Consider the following 25285-nt stretch of genomic DNA (forward strand, 5'->3'; position numbering starts at 1 on the left):
GAGGGGAGGAAAAAGGAAACAATCCCAATCGTTAACATGATGCTTCGTTTAAAAGAAAAAAAATGCACAATTACCTGACACGCCCGGCTACAGTACCACTGATTGCCACAGCCCGCACACACGAACTTAGCTTCCTGCTTCTTGCAACCCTGACACTGTGGCACTTCGTTCTCGTTGATCTCGGCACCGCGGCGCTTGCCACCGTGCAGGGCATTCGAGTCCCGCTGACCCATATCGTCCCCTTCGTCGATTACCAACCGGTCGGCACTGTCATCTGCTTCATCGTCCTGCAAAAACAACATGAAAAACGCAGTATTAGTAACAAAGTCTTCCTCTAAAGGACGCTACACAAAGTACGCACTAAATTGTACAGCTGCTGTTCGCGAAGCCTCTGCTGCAGCTGCTGGTGTTGCTGCTGCTGTTGGGCAAGCAGCGTCTGCTGGAAGCTCGACCCGACGACGGGCGTGATTGAGATTTCGTTCGTGTTCTTCGACAGGTTCAGACCGCCGGTCAGATTGTTGGTCTGCAGGTTTGCCAGCGCACCGGACGTCACGGTCGACGAGGACGACTGCGCGTTCATGCGCTCCGGCACGGTAAGCAACCGGGCGAGCGTTGGCGAGAAGCTGTTAAAGTTACCAACGGCAGCGGCGGCGGCGGCTGCTGCTGCGGCCGCAGCCGTACCCGGGCGGGAGGCCGATTTGGTAAGGATGCCGTGCAGCAGCGAGTTGGTGCTGCTGTTGACGGCGCTTAAGTTTGCCCCGGTGAGCGAACCATTGCCATGGGATGTGTTCGCCCCGAGCAGGTCCGAGTGGGCGGTCGAGTTCATCACGGGATGAAGCGTCACCTCGGGCAGGGAGCCCTTCGACAGCAGAGACGACTGTTGCTGGTGCAAACTACCGGGCTGGTGGTGCTGCTGCTGGTGCTGCTGCTGCGGGGACTGCTGCGGGGACGAGACGGTGGTGTTAGTGGCACTCGAGGTGGCATGACTGGTCAGTAGCTGCAGGTTCGACAGCAGATTCTGCTCGTTCTGGCTCATCTTGGCAAACTGGGCAAGCACATCCTTAAAGAACTGCTGGCTGCTGTTGGCCGCCCCGGTGGCGGACATCAGCGACGAGAGCAGCTGGTGGTTCGAGCTGCTCTGGCTCGAATCATTGCTGGACGGACGGGACGTCTGCGAAACATAAGGGTGGCGATGGCGTGGTCAGAGAGAAGGTGCCAGAAATGTCGGCATGGATCGAGTTCAATATGGGGGAAGGAAGTGACACAAAGAGAATTGTGCTTTTATCATATGTGTGCAGTGCTGCAAAATGTCATGAGCATCACGAGATATTCACCAACGAAAACAATGCACATATCCGTGGGAGCTTGATGCTCATTGCTGATACTGATACTGATACAATGTGCGTCATGACATGCCGAACGCACCATGCGAATTGAGTCCAACGCGATACTCTGACTGACAAGCTGTGCTTAATGCCGTTGCAAGCATAATCATGACTTTTCTGGCTGTCAACAGTGCCTGCCAAATGCCACTGTTTCAGTCACCAACACTCATGACTGAAACGAAGCTCAAATCAGCTCACGTACACAACTGAAATGATCAGAGGTGAGACTCAAACAGTTGGTGGATCAATCACATGCTTGGTGGCATTTTTTTTTTGGCATCCAAGTCTTCATCACTCACTTGGTCATGACATTTTCTGTCAGTGATAATCACGAAATATACTACAAGCAACAAAATGAGCATGATATCTCGCTCTGTCAGTTTTGATGGTCTGTTGGGTCTAACAGAGCGAGAAACCATGCTCATTTTGTTTCTTGCAACCACTCGCACGTACCGCATATCTCCCATAACTATCGTGATGATCACTGATTGAAAATGTCACCACCAAGACACCAAGACCAAGAGATGATCGCACACAATGTCACCAAGCATGTGATGGACGCAACAACTGTTTAAGTCTCACCTCTGATCATCACAGTAGAGCTCGTGACGCTGACATTATTTTGTTTCAGCCGAAATTTGTTATGACTATGTCAGTGATATTTTGTAGAACTGATCACAGTTCAAAAAAAAAATGTCATGACAAAGTGGCTGACCAAACCGTTGGTTGCTAAAATGTCACAAAGTATGTATTGGTCACACCAATCGTTTTGAGTATCACCTCTGGTCATCACAATTGAGTACGTGACGTTGACATGGATTTTGTTTCAGTCAGATTTTTTATGACATTGAAGAGTGACATTTTGCCGCACCCCATATGTGCTGCTTCAAATTTCCTTTTTCCAAAGGATATTTGAACATTGGAAGATTGATGAGAGTTGTCGTGCGATTAGGATTAGTTGATGTGCTTAACCATATATTATCCATACCAACAGTATTAGAACGATGTGCTTGTAACATATACCACAGTTTGCCAAAGATGAGTCGGAATGTTGATTTTTGCTTTTAAAATAATTTGTTTCAAAACACCTGAACTACATGATATTACTCCCATATGAGCGATGAAACTAATTCTAGCAAACACACACAGCTCTACATACCTCAGCGGCCGCTAGCAGCTCGGAAATGCGGTTCGCCACACTGTCCGTCGAATTGGGGCGTGCATTGGCCGGCGATTTGGCACCCGACAGTGCGGTCAAGCTGATGGCACCGCCCTCCCCGAACGAACCGAGGCTATTGCCGGCGGACGTCCCATTGTTGCCGCTGCCACTACCGCCGCCCACGTTCTTCAACCGCCGTCCGCGGCGCGGCACATTCTCCGGATGCTTCTGCCGATAGTCCGCTATAATACTGCTCACATCCTTGCGCATACCCTGGCGGCCGATTTGCAGCTGCTGCTGCTGCTGGAGATGGTTGGCCGAGTTCGACCCACTGGGATTGTGATGGCCGTTCAGTAGTGCCTGCAATTAAACCGACAACAAGATGATTAGTAGTGTTAATAACAAAGCGCTGCGCAAACTGCCATCGCACACACCATTGCACACTTACCGTCGCAGAGCCGCCACTGTTCGCACTGTTTGACGATCCGGTCAGTCCGGCCGATATGGCCAGATTGTTCAGTATCTGCTGGTGGTTGCTGAGCACCGGTTTCGGCAGTATCTGGCGCTGGATCTGTACCGCGGCGGACTTTTCCTTCGCCACCTCGACCGGGTTCATGTTGGCGCGTGCGTTCAGTATCATGGTGGCCGTCTGGGGCAGCGGTACCATCGTGACCGCATTGTTGCTGCTGTTGAACTGCGACACGAAGCTGCTGGTGCTGTCCTTGCCGCTTGCCCGCTTGCTGCCGGTCTGCACGCTGCTGCTGCTGCTGCGCCGGTTCGAGATCAGTGAGTTGCCAAAGTGGTGGTGGCTGCTGCTGTTGCTTTTATCGGCACCGTTCGTGGTGCCGTTGTTGCCACCGCCGAAGCCGTAGTGCATCGAGTTGGCAACGGAGGCCGGGCGGATCTCCACCTCCGGCGGCGGTGTCGGCGGCCGTGGCCCCACAGACGAGGACCGTCCGCCGCCGCCCGGCTGATGGTGGCTGCTCAGGTTCGACGAGTCGAGATGGCTGTACACCGACACCTCGCCCAGCCGCGTGTCCATGATGCCGATCACGTGCTTGCGGCGGTTTAGCCGCAGCAAGATTTCCTCCTTCACCTTCTTCAGGTGCAGCAGATTGTTCCACTTCATCTCGGTGTCGCGGATCATGTCGTTCAGCGTCTGGATTTCCTTCACCAACGCATCGGTGTGGCTCTGAATCTCATCCACCGAGGTGTTTGCCGTCGTTTCGATGTACTCGTTCACGACCCGCTCGTGCGTCTGATAGTTGGCATCCACCTCCAGCTTTAGCTTCTTGGCCGGTTCAAGCGGCTCTTCCGATTCGGCCGCACGATCGGCCGCCTCTCCCGTGCGCCGCTCTTCCTCGGTCTCTACGGAGCGTCTACGCTTTCGACTGCCCGATGGGTGGCCCACTTCCTGCTGCTGTTCGACTGCTTTGTTTCGGGGCGCATTAACCCGTTCCCCGGCACGTGCTGACGGGGTGCTAGCGGAGGCTCGCTGTTTGGACAGATTTTGTGCCTCATCCGCTTCCTCTTCCTGCTCCTGTTTCACCTCCAGTGCTGCTGCTTCTTGCCCTCTTTCCAACCGTTTCTGCTGCGCCTTTTTCGGGTCCGTTACGGGCGTCGATGTGACAACGGTCTTATCGTGCATATCGACGGCGCTATCCTTTCCGGAGGCGCCCGTTTGCGATGTGGTGGTAGAAGCTCGCCGCTCATCGAGACGCACCTCCGACTCGCTGCTGGCTGAGCCATCCGTCGTCGTCGTCGTCGTGCGCTTTTCCTTCGCCGGCTCACCGGCCGCAGTTAAGTCCATGGCACTGTCGTTCTCGTTCTTGCCGCCCGCTTTCGGCCCACCGGTTTCACCCGCCGGCTCCTCATCAACGTCCATCTGGAATGTTAGATCATCGTTGAAATCCTTCTCGCGCTGCCGCTTCTCATCGCCCGCCTCACTACCATTCTGCTCCATAATATCGTCGTCGAGGCCAGCCATCACATCGTCCGCGGTAGGTTCCGCTAGCTGGCCGCTTGGTCCCGTTGGCGCGGCACTGCCATCTTGCTTCTGCTGCGCGTTAGTGGCTTTGCTTTCCGATTCGCTCGCACCTTCCTTACCGCTCGCTGCCTCCTTCACAGCGCCATCGCTAGTAGCTTCCGTCAGCTTGCTGCCCTTTTGCTCCACGGATTCGGTGCTTGCGGAACAGTTTACCGTGGGCGTGATCGCGGTGGTGACCGGTTTCTTGGCCGTCGGCGCAGTGGACGACAGCACCGACACGGCATCGTCGCTCGAGTCGGCAATCTTTTCCGACACCTCGACCGCGGTCGCTGTTGGCATCTTCTTGCCGTCGTTGTCCGGGGTCGTGCTGGAGATGGTGCTGCTGGAGGACTTCTCTACCGCCGGTTCTGCTGCGTGGTTGCCAGTTTCTCGGTTGCCCTTTGCTTGTGCCTCGGCACTTTCTTTGTCACCGCCTGCGGTAGTAGCAGCAGCAGCAGCAGTAGTGGTAGTTTCAGTATCTTTGGTTTCGTTTTCGCGCTCGGTGGAGGTGATTGCAGCGGGGACTGCCTGCGCCGTGATTTCTGGTTGTGGCTTGTCAGCAACTTGCTGCTGCTCCTTTGGCGATGATGCGGCGTATGCCGCCGGCTTCAAGCTGGTGGTTAGTGTATGCACTTTCGAATCCGAAGACACCGCTACCGCATCGTCACTGTCTTCCATAACGTGCATGCTTCGTTTGTTTAATCTGAAAATATAAGAAACAATGGCAAATATTTCGTTAGTTTTGAAATTTTGAAGTTTAATTGTTTCTAAAAGATGTTTTTTTAAATGTATTATTAACATAAAAATAAAAACAACACCCAACACCTGCTGTTGCATCTCCAAGTGAATACAACTCCATCCTTTACAGCACGTTGACCCTCTGCCTGACATTAATCAATTACAGCACATCACTCACACACACAGCAACTGACAGTGCGCCGCACATTGCAGAATTGCACAGCGCTCGTCTTTTCATCTCCCGCGAAGGCCCATTCGATCAGTTTTGCCCCTCCCTTCCCTTCCCTTGCCATGGAAACCAATCGCGGCACCTTTACGCGGCGGTGCATCTTTTGATCTTCCCCGCGTCACCGTAATGTTTTAGTGATGTACCCAGCACTCCGATCGGTTATTGTTAGTCCGATTCCGACATCAACTCTGGACGACTCCGAACACTCCAACTTCGGATGATTCTGACTCCAGACGATTCCGACTTCGGATGACTCCGATTTCAACTTCGGATGATTCCGATTCCAACTCCAAATGTGCTCTGAGGAGTGCACCCACAACTCCAATATAGCTCCGGCTATTGTTAGTCCGATTCCGACTCTGGACACTGGAAATCGTCCGAGTCGTCCGGAGACGTTGGGAGTCGGAGTCGTCCGAAGTCGCCCGGAGTCGTTCGGAGCCGTTCGGAGTCGGAGTCGTCCGGAGTCGTTCGGAGTCGCCGGGAGTCGTTTAGGGTCGGATTCATCGGGAGTCGTCCGGAGTCGTTTAGGGTCGGAGTCATCGGGAGTCGGCAGGAATCGGCAGGAGTCGACCTTTGTAATGACTCCGGGCGACTCGGAATGATTCCAACGTCTCCAGACGACTCCGACAATTTCCAACGACTCCGGCCGACTCCGGACGTCTCTGATTCCCAACGTCTCCGGACGACTCCGACGATTCCAAACGACTCCGACCGACTCCGGATAATGCTGGGCGGACCTACCTTCCAGAGTTGGTTTCGAAATTTTCGGAAACGAATCGGAGCCGACAACGGATTTTTGCAAAGCTTTACCCATCACTAGTAGCATTCCCGCATCGATGCACTAGTACAGGAGCAGTAGCTGCATCCTCCCTTCAAGGCTACACATCAACAACAACATCTGACATGGATTGGGTTTGATTAGCTTGGCTGGTCCGCCGGCTCCGAACATAAAATTCCGCCTCAGCATCCAACAAGGACAATTTGATTAACATAAAAACGCACTCCTCGCCGTTCTAAACCGCAAACTGACTGCGTACCTCGAATGTAGTACACATCACACAGCAGCCAATGAACGGTGCAACGGTGATGAAGCCAGAATAGCTTGTGGAGTGATTTGAATATTTGTGTGCAAAGAACGAAACCTGAAAGCTACTTCTGCTGCCGCTGCTGCTGCTGCCTACTAGAGCATCCGCGTGGGAAACTAGAAATCTTGAAGGTCTTATGCTGCCCGGGCTGCCCGGGAGAATGGTTTGAGAAGAGCGTACAAATCCACTCTGTCTGTACATCACACACCAGCATGGCAGAGGGGAAAGGTACCTTCACGCGATGATAGGTGGTGTGCTGACCTTCGGGTGCGCTTGCTGCTTGCTTGCACAACACACTACTATTCTTCATTGCGTTGAGCAGTACGTACTGCCAGGTTTTAAGAAACCTCCGAAAACTCTTACTACTACTGCTGCTGCTGCTACTTCCACCTCTTCCACGGTCAGATGTAATGCTCCACACCGGGTGGATTGCACTGTGTGTTCTCGTATGTGTTCCGACGCTGACACACTTTCTGGAATGATCGTGGTGCTCTCGCAGTTCCACTTTACGACTTACACAGATACTACCCACCCCCCGTCTATTTGTGGAGCCAGTCGGCCAATAAACCAACTCCCCCTCGCATGCGCGCCTTCACACCCCTTTTGATGACCTCGATAACCACACGCTCCGGAGAGTTTGCGTGTGGTTTTCTTGAAGAAATCTTGAAGTCACGGGTACGTTCTAAACCTGTGCCTTGCTCCTTTGAGAGTATTGCCGCTAACAGTATACAGGGCCAAGAACCGAGATCGCTCGGAAACTCCTACGGAAACCCCGACGTGAGTATCTGGTTTATACGAGGTCACGTGTGCTCACACACCCCCTTTTGAGCTTGGCGGGCGGGTTTTAGCTGAGCCGCATCGTCCGAAGAACCTTGAGAGCCATTTTTCCTCTCACCTCTTCTAACGCTGTTGTGTCGGCTTGTGAGCAGATCGTACATTCTGTACGAGCGGAAATAGGTCATGTTACAGCCAGCGGGCTAACAACTTCTTGCATGTCGATTGCTGGTGTAGTTTGTTGCAAGAGTTACTGAGCTGCAAGCGTACGATCGTGCTTGATCTTCTAATTCTAGCTTACTGCTGCTGCTACTGCAACAAGTCATTCCATCTAACCGATTCATTCAACCCTGCCCTTTCCCCTCCCCTTGAAGGTCCCGCCACACGGCGGTTCCAAGGGCTTCGCGCCAATTGAAGCGCGAACTCCCAAGAACGGGCATTCGATTAGACAGGTTGTTGGTGCGGCGTTTCCGAAGGCGATCGTATTACCCGTTTGCCGGCCGTCCCTGGAAAAGCCGTTCCATGATGGCAGCAGTGTCGGGGTGCATGCCCATAACAACTCGAGCCGGGGAGTTGGTACTGCACAAAGGAAGATGCAGGAGCAGGGCCGTCGTCCCAGCCAACCAACCACTTCCGACACGGCGAATGAAGTCATGCGTCGACAGATTTTCACCGTCGCGGCGTGGCGCCGCGCAAGTCCGTGGCATTTGACGAACGCACTGCTAGCTGCTCTTGTTGCTGCAAAGGGTGGGCTTGGAGGAAGGGGGAGCTTGCAAACACGCACACACACACACATCGCAGAAATCTTGCACGTTCTTTTCCCTCCGCTCCCGTCGAGGTCGGTCGCCGGAGCCTCGACATAGAGAGTGCGCGCTCGCGCGGAATCTAAGCACCACGGCGAAGGTTATAGAGCTGTGTTGCACCGCTCTCACTCTCTCTTTCTCGCCAGCGCACTCATAGGGAAGGTTCTGAGGCCCCCCCCCCCAAGGGTGGAGGAGGGTGTGTATTGATGAAGTGATCGGTTCGTGCGGTTTGGCTCACAAGGGGGTAATTGTTATTGCCAGTTTGATTAGGTCTCTCACTCTCTCTCTCTCTGTCTTGCGCTCAATGTCCGGGGGAGCAAGAAGAGTGTAATTGGTGTGGCCTTTACACCATCGAGGCGGTTGGACTGCGAAAAGCTCACGCAGCGGGTAAGGTTCTGGCCACCATCACCTGCAGTCGGAGATGGTCACATGGTCCAGATGATTGTTTTTCATTGACATTTAGGTTTCGTGAAGAAGTCTTCTAACAATTCCCAACACCCCGAGAGCATCCGCTTTTCCATCACGCACCAAAACGTGCAGCGAGAACCTTTTTCTGCCTCCCCCCAAAATTCCCATGTGGTACGTGGTTCGCGCAAAGTGTACGCGCTGCTAAAACCCTCTACTTCACATTTCGCTCCCTTCTGTCCCGTGTGCACAAACTGATAAGAAGCTTTTGCGTAAACATTGGTGTGTGCTGTGATGAGCGGTGCTGTATGGATCAGAGGAACGAGAGGAAAAACAAAGACATTTCTTCATTCAATTCAGCGGGGTGGGTCTCGTCAGACGTCTGCGGAGGGCTACACCACTATTCCCCAATGGAGCGTTATTTTGCAAGAGCACGTAGCGCAGAAATTGGAATTGGCACGGCAGATACGGCACGCAATTTCACCACCGCAGAAGGGTTTCCGTGTGTTATTAAAACGACGTTCAAGAACAACCGTTCCGCACCGAAGGAAAGTTTTGCGTGGAGGACGACACACACATAAAATTGCTCCAAACCTGTTACAACACCTTGGATGGATCATCTCTCAGCAAAAATGACAATAGCGAAGCGTGCCGGAACGTATCTTCGCGCCACGCTCTGACCTCAATGAGTCATCGGATGCAGACCCGCGAAAGTTGCACATTTTGACGCGTACTTGTACCGCGCGGTGTGTTGTCGTGTCTGCGTTGCAATCCCACCGCAAAACCGTCTTCCGGGCGATGAGGACAGAATAATACTGCAGCAGTAACAGCAATGTTAGCACAAATCCCCTGGACGGCGGGGCGAGAAAAAAACTGGGGGGGGGGGGGCTTGGCTGTGTCAAGGTTATGTACATAAAATGCAAAGCGCAAAGCGCGGCGGTGATGATGGCCCACCTTTCCGTCTTTTTCGCATCTCTCCGTGCCGTATTGTCCGTCGCAGGGGCCGGGTACTTGATCTTGTACAAATAACTATCGCTTGTTGGTGCACGATCGGTAATGCTACAGCACCCGCTGGCAATCGGTTATGTTGGGCCTTGCCGATGAGCGAAAGCATTGTCCATAAATACCGAGGGGCCGCCATCACAGTGGATAACAAAGTGCGTGATTGAGTGGGGGGCTTTGCATTTTGGCACACGGTTTGAGTAGTAAAGAGCGACGCAAATTGTCCCGAATTTCTGATGTTGACAGCCGTGAGTGTCTCCTTTTTCATACGTGGGAATACGGGGCGAAATGGGTACCCTGCTTTGCACGGCTTAAGATAATCTTACAAGTGGATGTTATAAATGTATTCATTGGAGTATTTTACACCATGTCCGTTATGAAAGCCGACATTTATCTACAATCGAGAATATGAATTAAGATTTTAAGAAGATATGAATTAAGATGAATTCAGAATAATAGTCTCCAATTGTTTTAAAACAAGCAATAAAAATGTATCAAGGCTATATGTTTAAAAATATAACATTCTACGATGCTTGTAAGAAAATCAACATTACAGGGTTTTCCAAGTCAGTTTCGAATGTAAACGTTGTTATTCACCGCATGCAAAATGTTGTTCCATATGGATCTGACATTTCATTTCCATCACCATAATTTTTAATTTCTATACCATGAATTTCAAAACGACTCAAACAAGATTGAGCTTGACAGTTCTTTGCTATGTGTTGAATATCATGTGTTGCAATTGAAATTTCATTTTGAGACAAATAAACCACCATGAGACAAATAAACTATACCAAAGGAAAGGAAATTCTATTCCCCAACTATTTAGAATGTAAAAATGTTGTAATAATGAATAAAATGCATTTCCTTGTGATTCCTCGCTTTGTGTTTTTTTTTTCATTATTTGAATATGTTTTTATGTTAGAAATGTTAGCTCTTATTTTATTATTTTAGATATAAATAGTTCCGAAAGCTTGTAAAAGTTGTTCATTCATTGTCAAACAGTAAAAGCATAAAAAATCATAAAACTGACTGTGTTTGTTATTAAGTGCAAATAATTATTAATTAGAATTCCTAGCTTGCCCATTTTACCCCATGCTCCCGTACTTCATTTAAATACGAACACAAAAATACAGTTGAACTGTCATCTTTGCAACACTTTTCTGAGAATACAGTGGTGGACGTGGCGAAGTGTCCACAATGCACCGCAGCAAATCGATCACAACACAAGGGGGTCCCCACCCTGTTTGCGTGGGACAACTCTTCTGCTGCAGGTAAACAAATTTCCGCCCCAGAAGGCCACACAAATTCGAATCTTTTTTTTTATGCGCAAGCAACAACGACCCGGTAGAAAGTGACTCAATGATCCATAACAAGCCCATAGTGAGAGCGAGAGAGCGGGTGGGAAGGGCGGTAGACATGGTTAGGATGATCATCCACCTCCGCACCTCAAGGATCGGTAAGTGAAGAGGAGAGAGCGAGGAGGAGAAACAGAGAGGCGGTAGTGGTGGTGAGATACCTTGAGAATCGGCTCACAACCGTCGACGGAAGCCGTCTCAAGGATGAGAGCCTACTGGCGGGTGCGCGCGCGCTCGACGGTGGCCTACTTTAAGTGACCGGCACCGGTGCGCGCACTTGAAGGACTAGAGCGAGCGAGAAGACCTTAAACGTTGCATAAAAGCGGGGGAGGGGGGAGGGCAGAGGTCAAAGACTGACTTAACCCTCTCTTGAAAGCCACGACACCGAAGGTGGTGGTGCTGTACTGCTGCCCTTTGCTGTGGTGCCGCTCCATTAGAACAACCTGTAAGCAGCGTGTAGGTGGTGGTGGTCGATGTATCGACCTTCCCGATCGATCAGGCCACTTGGTTTGGGGGTGGTTGTTTTTTTTCTTGTTTTTTCCATCATGGCATAGCATAAAAACCACTCAAAGCATAGTCTGAGAGCCCCAGCAATCATCTAACCAATTTACGTGCACCCACACACACACACGCACACACCTGGAGCCCCCCGTAGGTCACTGAGCCCTTCTTCTTTAGACAGGCGCCTCCCCCCTTCCAATGGCACCGCAAGTGGTTCATTGAACGTCAGCAGCAGCTGTCCGTCAAGTGAGGGTTCGTATGCAGACACACGCTCGCCCTCCGTACAACTGCTGCATATGCGCACAGACACACATGGAGGTGTGATTGGGAGGGGGAGGACGGTGGCTGTCGCGGTTGGCCTTAATTTGGCTTTGATTGGTAGAAGGTCGGCACTTTCCGGCTAACCGGTTGCCCCGACCGGCCGGCCTGCCTACTGTGTGTGTGCGCGCGAGTGCTGTTGCTGGGTCAGTCGGCAAACCGGACGGGGTCACGGGTCGCTGCGAATTGCGAACACCGAACTGCACTTGCACCCGGTCCCTATGTGTGTGTGGTTGTACAGAACTTTTACCCTGCCCTGACACTGGCAAAAGGAAGACAGAAAAGTGAAAGGGACGAGAGCGTCGACACAAGAATTGGCAAACAATTGTGTCACAGTGGACACAATTGGTCTATTTTCAAACACGGACTCTAACGCCATGTTTGTGCCTTCGCTACCCCGTAGAAGGTAGCGCGCTGCTTGTTCTATTTCCGGTACCGGTGCACTTACTTCATTCATTGCAAAGTGGGACAAAAGTTTACGGCGAATAAACGGAAGCTTGTTCGCTGGTTCGATATCGGAGCTCCAATCCCCGAAGCTCGGTCCATTACTTGTAAAAATATTCACTTCAAATTGGATGGTGGATTTGTTTTACTTTTTTTGATATCTTTATCTTCTATGCCACTCGACGCTCGGATCACTGCAAGCTCATTGGAAATTAAGATCAGAGGGGTGATGATGCTCCTCTTCGGTACGCGAACTACGACATCGCAGCGACAACTCCCATTCTAATGTGCTTGTGCTCTATCGGCTGTTGGGGAGATAAAACTGGCACAACGTACTCTAGTTGAACTCTTTCCACTTGGTGAGGGGATTGTACCGAAGCGAGAGGCGGAACGGGGCAAACCGGGAGGAAGGATCTGAGTGGTTGATGCAAGTGAGCTTGTTTTGTGTGTGTTCTGTGAGCGGGAGAGATGTAATTCGTTGCTAAACGGGAGAGGTGCAATTCATCATTATGCAATGTGACGGGATGATACACAGGCACATAAATCTTTGTGACTCGATTTCAAATGTACTGGATGTAGCTTCACCGATGGAAAATGGAGAAATTATACTTTATTATGTCTGATGTTTTAAGACACTGAAACTATTCCGTCAAGAATATAATATCTTGTACAAAGATAATAACACTACATACAACATTTTAAGATAATTCAATTGAGCCGCTTATAGGGTTCACGGAGAACTCATAATATCCTAGGACGTGAGTACACATCAAATGTACCTTGTGTATCTACGATTACGTATTCCGATTCCTTTACGTATCCCGATTTACATACTGCAGAACGGACACGGCACCTACACTGACCTTGGAAGTTATTGCACCTGCGATAGATCCCCGTACGAGTCTCGTACCGCGAGTTCTAGAAGACTCTAGAACTGGCTTAGAAACAGTTCCCATCTTCTGCCGGTCATATCTAGCATATCTGATACTCGAATTGTTCTAAAACTTTAATACAAACGCTATCTGTTATTGCACGAACAGATTTTGCTCTGCGAAATAACTTATAGGGTTTTAAAATAGTTGAATTGATTCTGAGCATCTATGACTCAAGAGCCCATAATATCCTAGGACGTAATTAAACATAAAAAAGACGTTTCCTTACGTTTCCAATCTTCAGACTGCCCTACATCGGTTTTGGAACCGATCTCGGAATCAACGTCTGTCGAACCACGGACACGGAACCTAGAATGGAAATTATTTAACACGCGATAAATCCCATACGAGTCTCGTACCGCGAGTTCTAGAATACTCTAGAACCGTCTCAAAAAATAGTTAAAAGCCTCTTCCACTAATATCTGGCATATCTGATCCTGGAATTATTGCAAAACTTATCCCAGTACTTAAACCTAGATCGAATTCTGAAACTATTCCGGTTCTGGAACTGAACCAGAACCTATCTTGCTCACGAAACCGGTCCCTTGCTCTGTAGTAGAGATTAAATGAAGTAGAGACAACGTTACAAAACAAATGGGGATAAAAACTAATTGTTTGCAGTCTCTTATAGGAGTTATGTATGTATACTTCGGAATGGGTTAGTTTCAGAGAGTGTATATCAGAATATCATATTCCAAATATTGGAATTTGTGTTCTTCATTTCGCTTATTCATATCATATATAAAAACCTCTAGATCTTTATGATACGTGTAAACAGAATGTTGAATTTTGGTAAAGTATGGCAAAAATACGTATCTTTGTTTCATAAATAAGCACAATTAAAACCGGAACACTTCAAATTACGATGATCTTTGTGATTTGAGACATAGAATATTGAATGATAGAATTTTTTAAATAAAGATTCCACACAAAGACCGATACATGATGAAATCATGATCATGGAATGGAGAGATAAGGTGCGCAAAAACAAACCATTCAAACAGAATGAACAACATGCTCATTCGACCCAGCGGAACAAGACGACACATTCCTGATACTTGATCTGCCGTGCAAACTCCTGCAGCGGAAGGGGAATTCCGTATCAACTTCAAGCAAAACAGAAAAAAATGACTACCACCGTTTAATCAATTATTTATGATTCGCCCCTCTCAGCCACGCCACAGCCACCAGACTTCCTGCTTCTGGTCGACCCCATTTCGGTGCAGAGTTCGGTGCAGCATTGTGGACAATGCATCACTGTGGAGGTGTGGAACACATAAGGAATGGCACACAAACACTGACACGCGATATTACCAGTAGCAGAGCGTGAAGCGTGATGGTAATTAAAATTTATACCTTTTTGACAACTGGTTTCGAAAAAGGGATGGATCGTTTGTCCCACCTTTCCCGCTTTACGGTCACGTCGTCTTCTTACCAAGCAAGCGACATTTTTGAAACCGTCCGCTCAACACTACTCCCACCCGGCTCGGTATAAGCGCACACACGCATACACTGACAACCATGCGTCTCCACCGAAACCGGATACCGGCCTGCTGCTGCTGCTGCTGCTGGCGGGTGTTGGAGCGCACGTGTGCGCGTATAGGAAGGTGCTGGCAATGCCAATCTTGCATGTGGTGCGTTAACGTCGATCGTGTCCCCCAAGGGTCACCCTTAGAGGGAAGAAGTTTGCCAATTACAGCCACAAAACGGTGGCAAGTGACAGCGCGCGACTTGGCCTTGAAAGTGTATAACATCTTCCCTAGCCTCTATAGCGTAACCTGTGGTGTCTCATCGAGTTTAGGACTTTCTGTGGGGAACATTTACAGTTGCAGCATTTCCAATCCTAATGTCTTCGTTAGAAAACGAATGCTACGATCACCTCAACTTCTATTTATCAACAAGGCATTGTATTTGTTAGATGATCAACGGCCATTTTATACTCAGCTACACCTCTCCCATCAGCTTCTTTTTGCGTGCTCAACCTTGCGTGATAGGCACTAGAAGAATGCAAGAAAAATCTCGTTCTACTTGGCTCGCTCGATGACCACCATCACCTTTTTAGACACTCACACAGGCGTTTGCGGTTCGGGGTGGGAAGTACTAACCGCTCTCGGAGATGCCGCGAATAGTTTAACTAAACACGCACACACACACACATGCGCGCATACAAACTCACCCATCGGACGGGGTAAACAGGGGGCGAGCGGCGAGAGTTTGAACGGAAAGTAAAGGGGAGAAGAACTCGTTCTAACCATTTGTAATGACGATAATGCATTCTTCAAAGAGGAAAGAGAACACGTTCCTGTGCCCCCGTAGGGCTCATCGTCTTGTGAGAATCTAGTATCTAGCTCTACTACCTCCTCTCCCTCTTCATTCCCCCCATTCCGCCCCCACCAACAAGCAGACTGTTACAGTTGGTGGTAGTAGTGGTGGCGAAGTGGCCTCGAGAGCTGCGGTCGGCGGTGCTGAGAAATTGAACAGGAAAAACCTCGCCCGCCGCGCGCTTGCCAACCCACCATTGTGCTATTGTGTGGGAGAGGGAGAGATGATATCGTGTTAAGATAACCGCATGAAAACGGCACGATTCATGAGAGAGCGAAAAAAAAGAACAAGAAGAAACACAGCTGTAACATCTAATCCGGGCCCGATTAGATGGAGAGAGGAACCTTAAGAGCTTTTCTACCTCAAGCGGGGAAAGGAAGCTGATCGTGTGATTGTGCTGTGATCGTTGAGGCGAAGGTCACAACTCATCTCGCAGCTACTAGCCACCCTCTCTCTCTCTCTCTCTCTCTCTCTCTCTCCTTCGCTCTGTGTTTATGGACTTTGCGGAAGGGTTTTCCTGCAATGCAATCACTCGCTTTTCTCGTCTCCTAACTCCGGCGACTCCACAGCACTGAGATGATGATCGAGGGGCCCACAGCGGGTGTTACATAAAAACTGCCAGGGCCACGACACGGAACTCGACCCCAGCGACTCGAACGAAGCTCTGCACCTCAAGGCTATATATGTGCCCGCATGTGCGCCTGGGGTGCATCGCCGTATAATAGAGGGTTCGTGTTGCGAGCAAAAAAACAAACAAAAAGTGCACCCTCAACCTGGGAAAGGCAATCGTGAAAGAGAGCAACGTGCCGTGTTTAGAGAAGAAGGTGACCGCGCTACCAATCAACTCTAGAGAGCGAGTCATCAAGGAGACCTCGCCACTCCCCAAGGGTACGCATTAGAATAAGGTTATGGAACGGTTTGCGCTATAAGGTAGAAGTGGATTGACATAAAGGCACAAGTTGCCATCGATCGGTTCTTCTTCCAAGGCGTACGTGCCCTTTAAGGGGCTGCATACTAATAACGCAGACACACTGGGACGGTGCAGCGCCTGCAGTTCTTCTAAGTCGGCACGGAACTGCAACGCACCAAGTGAGCGTAGCAAGTGAGAGAACGTGTCGGTGTACCTCCATTATTGCTCTGTTTTCCAAGAATTGTGCTGCTCCTATCTACGCGTCTCCCAATACCCTACTTTTTTCCCAGACATTCCAAACCCTACTTTCACACAGCACGGCACGGGGTGCTAATGTTTCCCATAAGATGCTCCAGGGCATCAGTCTTACGACCACCATTGTTTTGCGCATTGCCTTCTCGCGCCCGCTTATCAATATCAGCAGATCAGGACACAATCAAGGCAGGCATTCGGAGCATTAGCTCAGTCCAGTGGCGGAACTGTGGAGTGCTCCGGTAAAGGGAGGTACACACGCGCGGGGTCTGCTCTTGTTGTTCTCGGGTCGGCGTCATGTAATCGGACGCCATCTTGCCATTGAACTTCAGAGAGCTGCGAAACCAGCATGTGAGAAGCTGCTCGGTGCACTTTAAACACCGCAGTTATTCCCCCTCCGTGTGTTCTGCTGCTTCGTCTGAGATTGATCGATTGATCGGTTGATGATGTTGATGGCTAGAGTGTATTGGAAGGAGCGCTCCTCTGGGGGGAATTATGCGGAAATTGCACGGCCACAACACGAACAGTGGCCATTTCTCGCTCAAATCAGACTTTCAAAAGGCTGGAGATTGTATCGTCACCAGATAGAGTGCCGAGTGAAAGGAAGATCTTTATCGCCGTACCGAGCGGGAGTCGATATCATCGCCTTAAAGCCTCAAAAGATCGATCGCTTAGCGGCCAATCATCGTAACAATTATTGGCGCAGGTGAGTAGCAGCAACAGCAGTTAAGCTTTAGATGCGTTATCTAACATGCAAACCATCCACAGTAATTGAGATGTATACGACCAGTACTGCTAGAGAGCACTATTATCGGGTCATCTTGGTGCCCTCGCCGGCTTGCAAAACTGACCATAAAACAGACCCATTACCTGTTCCGTGGTTATTGCGACGACTCCTTTCAGCAAACTAATACGACCCTTTATCCGGCTGCCATGCAATCTCGCCGGGCCAGTAAGACGCGCCTAATACCTATTCTCATCGATTTTACGACCCATTTGCAGTTGGGATAACTTCGTACGGTGATGGTTGCCGATAAAAAAAAACGACACCCTGCACCCTGGGCTGGGTTTTGACTGCAGTGAACAGATTCCCGTGTGAGAGGTTTTGGACGTTCTGTTTTAGCGATGACTCAAAAGTACATCTACACAAACTAAGCACCGAGAGCAACGGCAAAGCGATAAAAACAGCTCCATTCCGTTACGATACGTAACGCTGCTGTCGGGTTTGCGAAGTTCGATGCTCTCTAAAAAATCCCTCTCGAGCACCCGAACACAACGAGCACCACCCGTAGCTGGTGGCCAGATTTAGATAAGCTTTGGAATGGAGCGGAGAGGAGGCAGGCAGATGTTGGGGTGATTGGATGGGAGGTTTGCAGAGATGCGCCAACTCGAGAGTTCGCTCGTTCGAGCACACATGGCAACCCAACTGAAATCGGCGATCACATAAACAAAACACCAGCAGCAGCAGCAGCAGGAGCGGGAACCGAAGTACTGAAAATACAGGGCTCGGAGGTGATGGACGCGCAGCTGTGGTGGGCAGTTCATTTGCCCCACTTAAAACTCATTGAACGTGTTGTTCTGCTGTTGCTGCTGCTGCTGCTGGTGGTGCTGCCAGTGCGCCCGGAAGACCCAAAGACCTACAGAACCAGCAGCATTGGAGGATCTTTGCTTCGACGGGGAGGCACGTACGTTGCAATGAATTGGTCTCATTCATAGCACCGCCATTTGTCGGCCCTGGGTCATAATTCTCATCTCCGTATGACTCTGCACGCGTCTGTCCGTTGCACGGCGAGAATTGAGGTTAGCGAGACCTGGGTGCACAAGATGTGACCAAATGCAAAAAACAACCCTTCACTGCATCATTCGGTATTGAACTGCATCGGTTGAAGTGCGGAGATTGGGAATAAGAAGGGCAAGTGTGTGCAAAAGACTTAAATGGGACATAAACTATAATATTTTACATCTTTTCCTTATGTCTTGGTACTTGGACCAGACGTGTCACTTCCAAATAGTTTAAATTTAAGAAGGGCATGTTTTGAGTCTGTCGTTTGATTTTTCACGTTTGGACACATCAATTATGGTGACATGCCTTTTTTCAAACAGACACGCAAACCTTCTTCTTTCGGGTTCAGTAGTTTGAATTCCAATAATAGCAAACGGAATTAAAATTCTTCCAATTAGATTCGTGTTGATGCTTGAACGTGAAAATACAGGGGTTTCCAAGTCACTTTAGAATGTAAATATTGTTTTTCACCGCGTGCAATATGTTATTCCACATCACTCTGATATTTCATTTGCATCATATACATTTTTAATTTCCTCAGAAAGATTTTCAACACTTAAACAGTCTATTTCAATCCATCATTCACCGGGGTTAGGAGCCACCCGTTGAACGTTGAAGAGTTGTAAATCATGCTGAGGAAAAAAATTGAATTTATATTGAAGAGTAATGTGGAATAACTTCTTCCACGTGGCGAAAAACATTGTTTACGTTCGAAAGTAACCCGGAACCTCCTGTAATAGACAGCGGTCAATCGGGTATTAGCTAGAAGTATAAAGCCAACCAATAAAGTATAAAACTAACCAATTTGGAAATGGGACTACAAGAAATAAATACATCATTGTAACATAAAGATCATTCATTATAATCGTTAAGACATACTGTAACAATTTCGGCCTGTGAAGCGAACAATAAAAAAGTAGCTAAATCAGCTTACCAGCTAATCAGCTATTTCACGTCAACAATTGCAGGATGACCAGAATTACCGATTTTTGTCGGTAGTTTTACCGATTCACAGACGTGAACCCACAAACCGATCGTTCTTTCTGGCTAAAAAAAATGCAGGTCTTATCTAACAAGTCTTAAGTGTCTAAACAAAAGCGACCAAACAACTTGAGTGGAGCATACATTTTACTATCAGACAAAACATCTGGTCGCCAGGATGATAGTTGGTGTGCTTGGACCTGAACTGTCATCGTTCCTGGTGCGATGACATTCGGGGAAAGGCAAAATAAAGTCACACGCCTCCACATGGTGTGAAGATAAAGATTTGCAGTAAAACTGACGTAAAACTGAGACTTAGTTCGTTCCTGATGGACTTCACATCGAATCTCATACGTCATCAAGTTTGGCTACACTCTTACTCTTCACGACGTTTAAATTCAATTGCAAACGTTAATTAGAAGTCCGTTCGAATCTTATTCTTACTTTCAGCAATTATTTCCGTACATTGACACTTTTTGTGGCAAAATTTCCATTTTAAAATCAAGCTCAAGAAGTGTATGTGTGTGTATTTTTAACAATTATAAATGCTAAACAAGTGTGATCGATTTTTTAGAAATTCAGGACGGAATTATTCATATTCAAGCAAAATACTCCAGCAATTCATGCTCTTGGAATTTTTAAACTTCGCAATACAATTACTGCACAGTGTGGACCATCCCACAGAGTGCTGCATGCAATATTTTAAAAAAAGTCAAGACTAATCTTCTGATCGAGCGAGAGCGATACATTGCGACTCATGTTTTTAAGAGCGTGCGCAAGAGCTGACCTGAGCGCGGCAAGTCCAGCACGACCGATGTGATTTCGTAATGCATCTTTTCCGCCACTGCACACATTCTAGCAACGTGCCTGCGTTTTCCCGGCTCCACCGAGTGCGCGCGGAGAACAAAACTCTAGTTTTGTTTTGTCTATTCTTGGGGGAATAGTCTTATTTCCCCCTCTTGGCTTTCCAACACCTCCAACACATCTGCGCCACGGCGGAGCAGCGTTCAACACCCACACCTCCAACCAAACCTCAAATACGCGAGCGCGTGGCGGCTCAGAAATAGGTCAATCGGTCCCATGCCGCCAGTTCCCGCGATCAGCGGACACCGATCGCCAACCAACCGCGACAAGACTCCGAAGTGGCGGCTTTGACTAATGACAGGTAACAGCAGCAAACGGCGACCGACTCGGGCACACAACGCTGGACCGACGACACTTGCAAGCGGCCCGTGCCTTTTGCTCTCCTCCCCCCATTTCGAACCAAGGTTTTATATTCCCGCTTTCCAGCACCATCCACCAAAACCTACAGTCCCACAGCGTCCCCGATCGGAGAGTCGCAGCTATAAGCACACACACGCGGTCCAAGGTCGCTGCACAAGTACTTACGTAATGCAGTGCCGCGCGCGCAGCACCATCATGAACCAAACACCGGCGGCAGCCTTCGTTCGGCGATGGTCACGAGGCCTCGTCTAACCATCGCACCGCACCACCACCACCACCACCGCACTCACAGTCGGCTGATTCGTACTGCGCCCTACGGATTGCTGGGGTTTGAGAGGCCATCCACAGGGCACCTCTTCTCCGCAATCTATACACCCGCGACCGCTCAGTACGTACATCCCAGAACCAGAGAAGGAAAAAAAGCTACATTCAGCTCTGTCGGTCAAGCAGTTGTGTCCAGAACAAAGTTCCCCCCTTTTGCCTAGCGTGACACATCACAAAACCCACACACACCACACACCAGATGCACCACCCCCTGCGAAGGGAGCGGTTTTATATGGGCCGAAATAAAACGTTCCAAAGGGTGTTTTTGTACGAGCGGCGTATGGGGTCCGGGGTTCGTGTTGAAACAAAAAAACAAAACACCAAAACAATTGCTTATACATACAAAAAGCAAGAAACGCAATAAAAAAGCTGCTGCAACTCATCGAGAGGAGGCACACACATGCACCGGGCACGTTTGTGTTTGTGGCTTCCCCTTTGCCCCACAGGAAGATCCCACCCGGGGATGACAATTCGATTTCCCCCTGTTGGTGGTGACCGACATGCCGCAAATGTGTGTGTGTGTCTTGAGGCTGCAATTTGAATAAGAATCGCTCAACGCAAGATGTAACGCCGCGCTGCCGCGGTTGACTATTTCTGAAGAACATCGAGAAGCGCGCAAAGGGGGGTGGTTCAGTTACACCATAAAGTCAACGATAATAGTTGCTGATAGTCGCGCGTACGTACGGTGTTGTGTGCACGCTTGGGGCTGCTTTTTTTGCCACACAGAAGTGTGTGCAGGTGGCGATCGAGTGCCGCACCACATTCGCACTTCAGCTCACCTTCACCAGAGTCGGGTTCTTTTAAGAGCGATTCTAGCAGTTGCCGGCCGGAGCACACTTCCTCCCGGATGACGGTCTAATCGTGCCCTCGGAGCAAATCGTCGTATTCCGGCGAACGAAGCTAAAGAAACCGAAGGTAGCAGAAGTAATAGTACTAGTAGTAGTGCCTGTAGTTGACCACTACACACTGACACAGAGCTCTCACATCACCACAGAGTGCGATAAGCGAAAATGCTAACCGACGGAGACGGTGGTAGTTGGCGCACGATTCGTTTCGATAGGCGACCCTCGCGCGTCCAGAGGACGGGAACCAAGGGCTAAAGGGGAGTTAGGGAGGGAGTTAGATTTTTATTCTTTCCCCCAAGGTAGCGTAATTGTAGCCCTTGTTTTCCTTCTCCCACCCATGTGATCGTGATGCTGCAAAAACCCGGACGCTTTCCACCTGTTATTGAAGTCTCCCAACAGAGAGCGTTGGGTTGCAAAGGTCTCGGTGCGTTGGCAGGTAGGAAAGATCGGAAAAGCGCTACAACTTCCGCATCAGCAGCCACTGGTTGCATCGGTCCGCGATGCATCACGCGCCGCTTGCCACTCTCCTGCCACCCCGGAGCCAAAGAGCTCCACACCCACAACACCGAAGGCCATTTTCGTGCAACGCCTAATTAGAAGATAATCAAGATCGATGCTGGCGGCAGCGTGGACTGGCTACTGGCAATCGCGCCACTGTGCTCATTATGCATCAATCAGCGAGCGAAACCGAGTGGTGTGGCCGGAACTCTGGATCGCTGTCTGTGAAGTTGGTTTAATTAATAATAAAGAAGCGTGGAGAACTAACGGCTTCAAGAGCTTTAGCTCAACTCTGCTTTGCAATGTGCTGGAATGAACACAAAAGGGTTCTGTGCAGCAGGGCCGGGGCGGAGATTGTGCAAATTCTTTCACGATGACCAATCTTTGCTCGCTTCGGATCTTGGATTCGTGGTAGCCTACCGACACACAATGGACCCCTCCTCCGCGGAGTGGGTGTGATGATTAATCATCTTTCAATAATTATTTTGTGCGGGGCAAAGGGCTGGTGGTGTTAGTCATCGATCTGGAGTGGCAAACAATACGGCAGGAAAAAAGAAGCAAACGTTGTTGCTGCAAGAGCTAAATTTAGTTGCAGAGTGTAAAGAGTAGAAACTCCATTGATTGTTGTGGTTTTGCTTTGTGGTTGGGTGATTATTCGGTACCAAGGGAAGAGTAGTTGGACTGGACAGTATTTAGCATTTTAATTGAGCAGCTGAGGCGTGGCAAATATTTTTAGAATTTGTTTAAAGATCAAATGTAATAACTGCACGCTGCTCGAAGTGTTACATAATTACAATAATTCATGCTGTGATAAAACTGCGAAATAATTTCTTGCTAAATGGAGACGCTTGGTGCTTCAGAAACACCACCAGCTGGAATTTTGCAAAAAAGGGATACTTAATTATGATTTAACTTCTTATTTAATGCTTTCCGCTGAAATATGAATTTAGACTAACTTTATCACAAAATAATAATGATCAACAAGGAAAATGAAAGGCTTGCCTCCAGTTAAGCGTGGAATGCTAGACGGAAGCGATGACAACACGGAAAAACCAACGACTGCAGGCTGACCTAATTTTACAATGCCATAATGTTAAACAAGCACACATCATATACTCTTGCAATGTTTTTACTAGTCTCGTCTTGTGGTACAGATTTATCTTCAGCGTTATCACCAGCACAATTTGAGATTTGCATTTGCATTCGCTAGAGATGATTCATGCACAGAAAACGAAATTTAGATGGATTTTTCAATGACACTATTAGACATGTTTCATGCTCCAGAAAACACTGATAATCTGGGCTATCGTATGGTGCAAGCCTTCTGCAATCGCTTACAACTAAAACTACGGAATAGCGATTGTTTAGGCCGTTTATAACATTAAACTGTACAAAAAATCACAATCAATATGTTTTTATTATACATTGGGGCTCCTAATATTAGACTTTATTTAAGTAAATAAATATCCCAAGGCATACAAATTTTAAAATATTCCAATATTTTTTTCCTAATAATTAAATACAAATTGTTACTGCCATCATATTACAAACAACCAATTAAAACAAAAATCTAAACAAATATTAAATACTTCACACCAGTAAAGATAAACACTGCGTAGCATTTTTGCAACAAATAATGCCTGAGCAAAGGCTATTATTTTTTACCTTTTTTAGTGTTACTTGGAATAAGATCTCCCTTGAGAGAACACATAAACATACATAAAGGAGTGTCAATATTTTGTTTGAAAACGGCATAAACAGCTCAGCAATCGAACTAGTGATGTGACGTTCATCCGTACGACAACATAAAATCAGCAGATGAATAAATACGCTTCAGACAGAGTCATTACTCAGCACTGACCCTAAGTAGACTAGTCAGTTCCTTTTGCTCCGGATAAATAAACACTCAATATAAACAAAAAGGGAAAGAGTTGGCATATTTTAATTGTTATCCTAACTTGAACGATTTCATGCATTGAGCAGCCATCGTGCTGAGCAACAAGTAGGGGAAGGTAGGTAAAGACGGACACGTTAAGGGAAATGTTGAAAATCTAGGGATATATAAGTGCAACGACCATGAAAATGTGCATACATTATCTTACACTCATGTTTTATCAGAAAATGTGTTAAAAAATTTAAGTTTCCATCGATTTTTGCGTTTTTTTCACGAATGAAAAACATGTTTTTTTTTCGTGCAGTTTTGAAATGTTCGGGTAAGACGGACACCTGATATGGGAAAGATGGACACCATGAAGGGTAAGATGGACACCTGTAGAAAAGGTTAGAAAGTGAAGAGTTTTACAGTATTTTAACAAATTCTAACGCTTTCCACGTCCTGGTACGTTTATAAACCAATTCTTGGCCTATTACAACGGCGATTCATTCAGCCATTAATTTAGGAATTGTAAACGGCGCTTGTAACATATCGTAGAATGCAGCATCTAAAGCATTATTGACATATCGTGAAGCTAACGTTGCTCCAGCTCACAGAACAACAGCCTAGAACTTCCTTTTAGGAAATTACTCCACAAAAAGTCCACGACCTCAGTATTTATGAGGGACTTGTTAATAGTTTAATCCATTTTCCACCATGTCAAAATTTAACATTGAATTTTTGTAATCCCATAGAATTTCTCATCTATTCCTGAACAATGTCGTATAAATGCCTCATCTTTTTATTGCTTAAAGTTGTCCAAGTCGTGAGAAGATATTGGATTTTGTGAAGCGCCTCATTAGCTTCGAGCGAGTAATAGCATAACGAATGGCTACTATTTTGACCGGTGTTTAATTTCTCGCTTATTTCAATACTTTCTCTAGTTACTGATTGATTTATAGCATCGGAATACCCTTATTTAAGGTATTTGAAGAAATATATTCATCACCAATTGATATAAGAAGTAAAAACATCAATAAATTCGGTGTCCATCTTTCCCTACAACAAAGTGTCCGTCTTTCCCGCTTTGGTGTCAGAATGTTTAAACCACCAG

General features: G+C 48.1%; 1 protein-coding gene across 3 annotated transcripts in view; it reads right to left on the reverse strand.

The window, feature by feature from the left end:
* Window positions 1-25285, reverse strand: part of LOC120904635 (neurofilament heavy polypeptide-like) — a 55586-nt gene that overhangs the window by 1543 nt on the left and 28758 nt on the right. Inside the window, exons 3-6 of one of the 3 annotated variants that reach the window (XM_040314803.1) lie at window positions 2993-5273; window positions 2545-2904; window positions 362-937; window positions 75-287 (exon numbers count right to left, since the gene is read on the reverse strand). In XM_040314803.1, coding sequence (XP_040170737.1) covers window positions 75-287; window positions 362-937; window positions 2545-2904; window positions 2993-5273 — 3430 coding nt within the window. Of the gene's footprint in view, window positions 1-74; window positions 288-361; window positions 1172-2544; window positions 2905-2992; window positions 5274-25285 lie in introns of all 3 variants that reach the window. The other 2 variants (XM_040314801.1, XM_040314800.1) reach the window with 2 other exon arrangements.

This window comes from Anopheles arabiensis, chromosome 3 (assembly GCF_016920715.1).
Source record: "Anopheles arabiensis isolate DONGOLA chromosome 3, AaraD3, whole genome shotgun sequence".
Classification (NCBI taxonomy): Eukaryota; Metazoa; Arthropoda; class Insecta; order Diptera; family Culicidae; genus Anopheles; species Anopheles arabiensis.